The following is an 11,268-nucleotide window of genomic DNA, read 5'->3' on the forward strand; positions in this document are numbered from 1 at the left end:
ATTTCCTAATTTTTTATGGTGGTTATGAGGTTTGTCAGATCGACCAAACCCACACAGAGATACAATAGTGAAAATAACAGATAAAATATTAAGTTCTTCTAAAAACATGTTTGATAATTATCTGGAGGTTATAAAGATTTCTGATGCATAAAAGAATTTTTTAATCTTAAAATCAAAATTAATTTGCATGTTGGATAGGCAACATTCAAAAAGAAAAAAGTCACGAGAAAAACTTGATTAAAAAAAGTGATATTATGCATACTAAATCCTTGTAATGTTTACTGATAATATGCAAAATTTTGTGAAGATAGGCTTACTAGTTTAAAACTTATGGCATGAAAATTATAACAAGCACAAAATGTTTAGGAGCTCAGTCTGTGGGACTGAGTCCATGCTGAGAGAGTTAAGGAGAATAGGGCTTTTATTAACCAGAAATTAGTGTAGTTATCATTATTACTATTATAATTTTTGAGTGTTTTTCAGTGTAGTAATCAAAGTGCATAAGTATTATTTGGGTGCTTTTTTCAAGTTTTAAGGAATTAAACAATATTTTTAGAAATAAGCTATTTCATCATATTTAGTAATGAGCATTATAACAGAAAATGTGACTAATGTAATATGATTTCTTATATAAAACAGGTTTAGTTATAATTTTCTAGTGGTGTCTAGAGGAATAGTCCTTCAGAAATTAAAATGTTAACATTAAAATGCTGCAGGATGAACATGAAAAGTCAGTCTTGCACCATAAAATGTATTGCATATGATAGGTTTGGTTACCAAGTGCTATGCCCATTATCTGTATTGGAGAAATAGCTCTAGCTGCTGTTTTACAGTCAAAGAAGTAAAGTTTAAAACAAAATCAGTTGAATTTATAGTAAGTTACTTAAAGTTAATATTGAAGGAAATAAAAGGTATTCAACTATTTAAGTTTTTACTCTGTCTACAAATGCAGTGTAAATAGAATGCAAAACGGTCAATAACTGGATGAGAGGTAGGATTGAAGTGTGTAAATAATTTTTCTCTAGTAGTCTATCTTCATCATTAGAATGTGATTCTTTTCGTATTCAAGGCTAGTGCTGTTGCTTCTACTCTTTCACAGCAGTCAGTCAGGATCTAAATCAGTTAGAACTTTCAACAGAAAATACAAAATACTGAATTTCAGACTCTCTGCTGCCATTTTCTTGCATAGGATCATACACTCGTTTATGTTGGCATTTGGCAATTCAGCTTTCTTTTTCAAAGATGGAAAGAGATCCACTACCTCATTAATCACTACATGATACTCTGTTGTTCTGTCGAAAAAGCTATCTGTTAATATTCCCTTCAAACTATTTACCATGTCAACTTTTATTTTGTTTCCAGGTCAGTTTTGATTGTTTTTAAAAATCTTGTGCCATGCTCTGGTCAGGCATTTGATAATAGGATAGAAAATGTAACTTCAGCTATGTCAGCAAGTATTGGGTAGATTGTCCCAAATGATATCATTAGTTCTCGGGTGCTTGTCACTCATTAGAAGATTTAATATTCTGGAATAGCAGTTTTCATATGTAAAAAAAAAGGCATGGCTTTGAATTTTCAATGTCTTGAGTTCAAGGTGATTGTCTCGAGATTAAGTATGTGTTTTTTTTTCACCCTACAGTTTAAATTTTATTTGAATAACCTCTAGAACATTCTAAAATTTAATAAATTTCTCTATCCTAACATTCTATAGACTCAGTCCATCAGACTGACCTTCTAACCACCACAGATAAATTACCTCCTCGCACATTCTCTCTTTTGTTTTTTAGAGTGACTGAAATTGTAACAGACACTTATACTATTTATTTTTAGAGCCAAAGGTAACATACTCTTTCATTTAGTTTACTTGCTTTAAAGTTGCATTTAAACTCTCTCTCATTTACAGCTATAACAATTTTTGTCAAACAGCTTTGTGTAAACAATAAATCTAGTTACCAGCATGCTCATGTTGAATTACACAACCACTCTTGTGGCTTAGCATGTGCTATCATTGATCATGAATACTTTGTTTATTTAATTTAATTTAAAATTTATCTGATGTAAAAGTTCCTAACTTTTACATTTTAATTAACTTTTATAACAATAAATAAAAAACTTAGCAAATAGAACTGAAATTTTGTTATTCTCAAGCTTTTGTAGTCGTGCACTGAAGTCTTTTAAGTGAAACACTAGGCCTTATTCTTCAGAAATTTAAAATTCAAATAAATATTGCCATGCATATGAAATAGAATGAGCTGAAATTAATATAATTTATCAGGCTTTTTATCTGAACTAAAAATGCTTTACTAATTCCCATACCTGATCAGGATGTGTTCCAGCAGTAGGAAAATAAAGAAAACATTGTTAAGGTGTTGATATCTTATTGGAACAGTTTTAGGCCCCATAGATGTCAGTAAACTGAACGTTTGGCTTTCTATTGGTTACAAATAATCTAACAGCAAATGTCAGAGAGAATTTGATGAATTTTCAAAGCAGGATGTTCTGCATGGGGTATGACATGTGTTTTTTGCTTTTATATATATATTTTTCCCCCCATAAATCCAAAAGCTTTGCTGCTACAAATTGAGTGTTTAGCTTGAGGGTATGTTAGTTTAAGGGAGAAATTCTACAGGCAGTTACAAGGTTATGTAGGGTGGGACAAGAAAATTAAAAATATGGAATTTAGGAATAAGTAGCAGGATACAGACAAGTGAAGATGTAGAATTTGTTTGAATATTTCCTTTTGAAATTAAGAAGCTAAAGCTTGTATAATAAAGTTTGAATTATAAACCACTTTTTGATGCTAAGTGTATTGATGTACATTGATAGTAAAGTAGTTTAAGTTTTTAATGTAACTGTAAAAGATTGTGACATGCACTTTCACCTACCTTTGTTCAGAGAGTCAACATGGCCCATCATTACAGAAGCATTATGAGTGCAGACACTACTTAACTAAACTTATTTGATTATCTGACACTTCAGTGATTGTTTCAGCATTCGGCAAATTAATTCACTTGGAGGATCTATAAAAAAAAAAGATTCTGGTGGCTATTTCTTAAGTATTACAGTGGTTTACATTGTGGATGAAAGTAACTGTTAGATCTATGATACCAAATAGACTGACTGGTGGCATGAATAAGTAAACAGTAAACACTTAATCTGTGAAATGTTTGTATGATTAGAACTTCAACAATGCAAAACAGAATATTGTTGGTGATCTACCTGATTTTCTCAGCCTGTCCTCTTTTACCAGTGTAACCAATGATAACAGCTTTGATGTGGTCATATTTTCCTCTGTGAGACAATAGATGTTTTAAATTCACTAAGCATTACTTCATCTCTGGCACTTTGTTGTTGTTCTACTTGTTTCTTAAAAATTGATAATTTGCTGCAAGGTTAAGCTTCAAGAGCAGCTTTATCTGCTAAGATTTGGCATGATCCAGAACTGCAGATTTCTTCTGTATTTTGCTGTTCTTATTAGCATACTGATTATCATGTTATTTTGTCACCTGTACTAGATTTTGCTTCATGTGCAGAATGAAAATGATCCCTTATTTATCAGATTTATATCCAGTCTCTTTAAGTATGAGTCAAAAGGTTCCTGTTTTCTCACAAAATTATAGTAATGGGATAGGGAAAAAGACAAATTTTAGCATAATCTGCTTAGCAAAAAACAGTCGAGTGATCTGTGACATTGGGCATCATAGCAGTAATAAAAACTTTGGTAAATGAAATTAGGGTAGCTTGAAGTGAACATGTGCATAGGAAGTAGCATTTGTCATGGTGTGTCCAAGAGGATGTCATGTGCCCCTTGCTGTTGAGTCCCTTTCACAGGAACTGGGCTTCCTTTGCATGAGAGGCACCTCAACTATAGTGGACTGTCATGGAGGCTATGGTGGTCCAGGATTGGCTAAATTTTTTACCAGAATTAGTTTTAGAGTACTGCTGTTGACCATCATCTATATAATTACCATGAATTATTGATTAGGGAAATACTGAGTTAAAGCTTTACATGTGATATATATTAAATGCCTAAACCTCACTGTCTGTATCAATATAAAAATTGTTTTGCTTATTAATTAATACATATATGCACAGCAAAGAGAGAAGGTTGCACATCATTATATGAAAGGTCTTGTGCATGGTAAAAAAACTACATTTCTGATTGCAGATGAGAATCTTATTTTTGTCCTACCTATTATACTTACAAATGTTTAAGTCAAACTGTATGTCTAAAAAAATTTTCCTTGTAATTTCTTCCAAATTATCAGAGTTTCCTTATTATTTGTTATTCTTAATTTCTGTGAACTAGGTTATCACAAGTCCATGTTTGGGAAACACTGTAGTAGCACATATAGTGCATGATTGTATTGGACTAACCATGTGACAGTGGTTGGTTAAACCAGAAACATGTCTGACTGATTACATGTAAATGGTTTCATAGAACACTGTCTACAGTGTTAAGCCCAATATATGTCACTGTAATTGTCTTGCGTACAAATGTTATTTATAGTCGCTTTGTTATATATATAATTTTAAAATTTGTCTTAAAAGCCCACTTAACACGTGAATAAGATAAAATCATGAACTCAAGTTTTTCCAATAGTAATAGCAATTTTATAACATGGGAGTTACTACTCCTCAGCTGACAACAAACCATTTTTTTAAATTCTTTTACTGAAACATTTCCAACAAAATTCTTGCTCTGTTTAGACTTAATATAGCCAACTTGTACAAAAGTTATAAACTAAATTACATTTTCTGGTATAGCAAATTATTTTAATACACAAATTATGTCATAATGCTTATAATATTGCACCAAAAACAAAAATAGTATAATAATTTTATTTTGGTGATGTGGAGAACTGAAAAGATTTGTAAAAATGAATTACAAATCTTTTCAGTTCTCCACATCACCAAAAGATTTGTAAAAATGAATTACGATTTAGTACTGTCTCTGGCACCAATGTTCATGTACCTGACAGAACAATTCGTAAGCATTTTTAATGCTCATTAGGATTATAAGTCATGGCTCTAAGTTACTAATTTTCACAAAAAGATATTTAGCTTTGAGAGGAATTTAAGATTACAGAAAAAACCAGAATAATGGATGACTGAATGACATTCTAATACTTTCATTTAGTCATTAGAAAGTATCTGGTTTGAAACCAGATATTGAGTCTTTAAAAGTTGAAAAAGTTCTTGTGTCAGAAATAGGCATGTATCAATAAAACATTGACAGACATATGCCTTTGTGAAAGAGGGGGTGAGTGTAGATTTGCAGGTGCTCTTTTTTAGATGCTAAAATTATTAGTGTTAGCTTATATTTTATGTTACATACTTATTCTGCCTTAATACTTCTTTTGCATCTTGTATGCTAAGCATGTAATACTTTTTATTGAAGGATTGTAGCTGCTGAAGCACCCGCTACACTAATCTGTAATGGTTTGCTCCAGTGAAAACTGCAGCAGAGAATAAGGTCAACATAAAAAGTTTTACTGCATGTATTTTGACCTTGTAAAATTATATTCTTTAACACACCTTGTAGAAAAAGTAAAATTTGTGCAGGATGAGTAAAAATTTGTCACTTGCCCTGCAGGATGAGTGACCATTTCAAAAGTTTTTCAGTCCCTATCTGAGGTGGAGATTTCCCTCATGAAGGAAACGTTAATTTTACAGAAACAAAAATTCATATAAATGACCACTTTGTGTTAGTTAGCTCTTAGGAGCTAGGATGATCACCCATCAAGTTAACACAATTTCATTGTTGTTAATACATTATTAATTCTAACTAGAATAAGAATGCTTTTCTTTCTTACTGTATTCTTCCCTTTATTTTTCTTATAGAGGCAAAAAGCAAGGCTGGGTGGAAATTTTAGTTTATTCAGAAAAAGAAACTACAACCCAGTGACATCTGTTGGTATAGTCATTGTTCTCCAGTGTGTGTGTGTAAAGATTGCATATTATGCTGTATACATTTCCAAATATTATGTCAAATAAAGCTTGTTTCATTGTGAAGGTAATTAGGGTATGTGACCTGAAAATCTGTGATTTTGCAGTATTTCCTGATAACTGTCCAGTTTCAAATTCAAAGATAATGCATATATGCTGCTCAACCTCATTATTAAATCTCCAATATATTCCTGATAATGTCTTTCAGAGCAGAAATACTTCTAAATTGGAATATGTAGCTGATTAGGATATAGATTATCTAATAAAAGCTGTTGTATATCATTGTTCAGTGAAATATTTTCTCATATCTACACCTTCTGTTTTTATAGACTTTTACCCTTTTTTTTTCTCTTAGTCAAAATGCGGCAGGATCAATTTGAAGGACAGAGAAGTGTAATTGGGGATAAATATGATCAAATATTGAGGCATCCTGGTGAGAAAGGTAAGGCCAGGAAAATATTTCAGACTTAATCTTGTGTCAAGTTTAGACATGACTCATAGTCCGTTATGGACTGGAGGGGTATCACTGATATCCTCAGGTTTATCTCACAGTGGAAATTGTTATTGAAATTGCATGAACCTTAAAACAAAGGTATTAAAATTATGTAGTTTCAGCTTAAAAAATCTGATAATTTAATTTATCTTTCTCTTATTTTATTTTGTGAAATTTCAAAAATTTTACCTTTTTTTTTTTTAAATAAACAAAAAAAATATGTGTACTTTTTATCATCTTAGAATCCATTATTTTTATTGCTCATCACAAAGATCTATTTCATATACCCAGTAAATTTAAATTATACCTTTATTTTGCTGGTTGTTGTAGTTATCATTTCTGGCTATAAATCATAAATGCACAAATTGGCAAGCATTTATTGGTGACCTTGGATCTGACCTTGCAAAATGGCTTGAGGTTAGGCTGTGTGGCAGTATTTTTTGTAACTGTTCTTGGTCAAGATAATTTTTAATACATGGTTTCTCTTTAGTAAATAATAAGTCATATATTTGCTTTGTTTGAAAGTGATAATCTTAACACTAATATTCAATAAATAAGTCGTGGAGCATTTTGTATTTGCATGCTATACCTGCTAAACCATACTAAGCTTACCTGGTGTCTTACCATAGAAAAACATTTTCTGTAAACCATTTTCAGGAACAAACATAATGTCTAACAAAAATAATCTCATATGTGTGGTTTATTTCTAAGCCTGAACTTTTTGTTAGATTCCAGTGTTATTCCTGGAGGAGCTTCTGATAGTCAGTAGTTTGAGAAACCACAAAATATTGTTCAAAGTACTTTTTTTAATATACATTGCCATGAACAATTTATAACCTATTCTATCCAATCCTATTTAATTGTTGGCTATAGATATTTTCAAAGTTGAGCTTCATTAACAATTATTCAGACCATATGCAATGTTGTGAGCTCAAAGAAGGGCTGCAAAAAAAAGGCTGTAGTAAAGACACGACTAACTAATCAAATTATAAACAAGACATGGATGATTGTATATTCAAGGAATGATAGCGTTGTAAAAAATATAGACCTATACTTTGGAATGGGCAGAAAACATTAAAAAAATTGACAAAAGTGATATTTCTAGGAGAAAATCTTTGGAGCTGTTCAGAAATGTAAATTTCATATTTCTTTGCAAATTACACTAAATAAATTTTAAAATAGCAAAATATAAATCCTAAAGTATTTGTATTAAAAGTTAAAATTAAATGAGAATTATTTTTTTTACTTACATTTTAAATGCGAATGTACACTTGACACCTGAAATGTCCACAGCTGTCATGATAAGGTAAAGTTATTACCATTTTCTTCTGATTTGGCACAGGACTTTAACATGTTTTGAAAATGAGTAATTACAGACAAGGTCCTGAAAACTGATTGTATTACTATGAATGTTAACTACATATATTCTTCTGCTTGTGGGTTTGAAAATTTTTGATTGATCTTGTCCATTTTTTTCTTTTGATTTATATTATAGCAAAAACACATATTAAGAGAGAATTCTGTTACATATAAACTTTGCTTTAAATGTTAAATATGTAATTTTTGTAGCAATTGTATTTTGTGATTGTATGTTTAACTGCTTCTTCCATAGTGGACAGTCTGTTTTCATACTTATAAATTTTCATTGAAGAAGCTGAAACAAAAAGAGATACAGGACTTTAATTTTTTTTAATCTGCTCTGTTGATAAGAAGTCATTATTTTTCAGGTTCCAGGTCAGGATATTTAACTCATTTCAGCCTGATGACATTATATTGTCATTTCTGTATTTGCAATTATAAAAAGTAACTCATAAAGGTCACTGTATCTGAAATGTAAACTTTCAGATATAAAGCTTAATAACCATTGAAGGTTTTGAACCTAAATTTGATTGCTTTGATAAATTTACATTTTAAAATGAAATAAAAATCACTATATAACATGATGTATAAGTAGTTGTGTATTCTGAAGCCATTTTATCATAACCTATATAATTTTGTTGCTAAGCGATATGACATAAAAGCCATTATTGGAATGCATTGTTACCGAAATGCACTTGCTTTTCTATATATTAAAAGTTGTTGTTTAAGGAACCACTTCTTTCCTACGTGGTTTTTCACTAGCTTGCCTCATTAAAAAGAATTTACCAAAGTTTGACTGCCTCAATTACACTTTTCTGCCTATTTGTTGGTCAAGTTTGATTTCACAAAATTTATTTATTTTAGTTAGCGATGAAATTTGAGGTTAGGGTATACTATGGTAATTTTTGTTGGGCTATATACTAGTAACAGTTAAATACCATTATAACATCCATAATAGTTTAAAAAACTGCTATAACATTCCATAATTGTTCAAAAATCACTATAACATTCCATAATAGTTAAACAACCACTATAACAACCCATAACTGTTAAAAAACCACTATAACTTAATAGTTAGAAAATACTATAACATCCCATAATAGTTAAACAACCACTCTACAACAGCCCATAACTGTTAAAAAAAACGCTATAACTTAATAGTAAGAAAATACTATAACATCCCATAATTGTTCAAAAATTACTATAACATTCCATAATAGTTAAATAACCACTCTATAACAGCCCATAAATTGTAAAAAACCACTATAACTTAATAGTTAGAAAATACTATAACATCCCATAATAGCTAAAACACACTAACATTTCATGGTGGACACATTTCTATGTGGTTTTTCACATAAAAAGATGTGCATGAATGCATGTAGATAAGTAATAATATATAGAAAAGGAAGTTAGAAACTGAATTACATATCTAAAATTTAAATGCCTACAAATGAAAACTTACCACACAAGAAAACTTTTTTTGTTATTTCAAAGCCTTTGATCCCATTCCTAGGACTACTATCAGGCTAACTGAGCAATATGCTAATTGTAAACTCTCAAGTTAGTGTTAACGGTTAAGACATGCGCATGTATCAAGATATTCTAAAGAGTGTTACAGGTTAAAAGACGTGTTTTTACTTGTTACAAACATCCCACAATAGTTAAACACGCTATAGTGTCCTATAATAGTTAATATTATCCTATAACATCCAATAATAGTTAAAAACTACTAAATCCTCATAGTTTATATGTTATTTTCTCTGTCCTGCCTCAAAACAGGATCGGTCAATTTGACCGACCTCGTAACCACCCCAAAAATTGAAATAAACCTAAATTAACCTTATTTTCTTTCTAGTATGACTTCAATTTGTAACATGAAACTATATTCGTTTATCCTAAGTAGCTCTAAGTTCATAACATTATTCATCTATTTATAATTAAGTTTTATTGTTTTATTGCCATTTGAACCGCGTCTAACTGCTAACCGTGCCATTAGAAGTTGTAAATCACTAAGGGAACGTGCAGCTCACGTTACGCTATCGAATTACATTACCCAAGAGCTGCTCACATGCGTGCTTCGTGAACAATTTTAATTGTAGTATTATTATTACTTATTCCTATTCTAGTCTTAAATAACTTAAAAGATCCATACTTTTAATTTTAGTTACTTGTATAATAATAAATAAAGAATAAATATGAAAAACAAGAAATAAAGTACTTACCCAATCTTATTTTTTCTTTGCCCTAGATTGTCGAGGAGAATTAAGCCTGATTTTTTTTAGTGATTATAGTAAAGCACTTAATTTTTATTTAATTAAATAATACACCAAAGAATATAGACTAACAACATGCAAAAAGTAGACAAATTCACTTCCAAAAATTTTCCTGGCTTTCTAACTATTCAACAAGAGCTGTTACAAATTCATCCAAGCTTGTCGTTAACTTTCCCATGGGAACGATGTTGCTACTCAGAGTGAAATTGACGGTTATCTGTTCAGAATACAATGTTGAAATACTCTATAAAATCATTATTGCTCAAACAGACCATAATTTTTATAGCCTTCAATTTTGTTTGGTTACAGAGCTATCAAATAGAAAATCAGACCCCTCCTGCTTCACCCACTTGTCACATCCTCTCTTTCACAATTCGTTGATAGTTCTGTCTTACGTTTCATTATATATTACCTATAACCAATAGAAAGTCAAGGTTTTCATCTATCAAATGATGTACTGTAACGACACAAGGTTTTAGTGTCTTACATTCAAAATTTTATTAAACTACTTTTTGTTTAAAATAGCATAAAATCTTAGCTAATAATCCATATTTTAATACTATATAAATTTTAAGTTCTTAATTCTAAAAGGAAATATATATAAAAAAATCCTGAATTTCAACTAGTGTAACACACGACACATTTTGTCTTAGCATGTCATCATCCCTATTTTATCCATCACCCCTTGAAAATGTACAAAATTAAACATGGCAGTAAAGGGTACCCAGGGCGATAGGGTTAAAGGCTTTATAAGTTCAAAGAAAAATCTTTAGTAAAATACTAAATTAGAAACCTAGATTTTTTTATAACAAGAGATTTATTATGTTCACTAAAAGCTTGCCAAATTTTGTGAAGATACTATAACTGAATTTACTAAATGTATGTATAATTTCACAGTTTCTGTTAAGGTACAGAAAATAACAAATGTAAAGTTTAGCTGGAAAAAACCTGATTTGCATTTTGGAAATCAGAGGTTATGCAAATTAAATATGAAAAGCATAAGATGAAAAAATCATCTTGCACTCAGACTGACGCAGTAAAGGCTTCAGAGACAAATCTGTAGTAAAAATAAGATTATGTACACCAGAAGTAGAATGTGTGGTAAAAGCTTGCTAGGTTCTGTGAAGCTTTACCTAAAGCAATTCTGACTTATAATATGTTTTGTCCCATTGAATGGTGGTTACAAGGTTG

General features: G+C 30.5%; 1 protein-coding gene across 2 annotated transcripts in view; it reads left to right on the forward strand.

The window, feature by feature from the left end:
- Positions 1-11,268, forward strand: part of LOC106465078 (RNA-binding protein 39-like) — a 54,455-nt gene that overhangs the window by 7,070 nt on the left and 36,117 nt on the right. For both annotated transcript variants that reach the window (XM_022393349.1, XM_013925276.2), the window contains one exon: positions 6,305-6,391. In XM_022393349.1, coding sequence (XP_022249057.1) covers positions 6,310-6,391 — 82 coding nt within the window. In that variant the 5' untranslated portion in view covers positions 6,305-6,309. The remainder of the gene's footprint in view (positions 1-6,304; positions 6,392-11,268) is intronic.

Source organism: Limulus polyphemus, unplaced genomic scaffold (genome assembly GCF_000517525.1).
Source record: "Limulus polyphemus unplaced genomic scaffold, Limulus_polyphemus-2.1.2 Scaffold65, whole genome shotgun sequence".
Classification (NCBI taxonomy): Eukaryota; Metazoa; Arthropoda; class Merostomata; order Xiphosura; family Limulidae; genus Limulus; species Limulus polyphemus.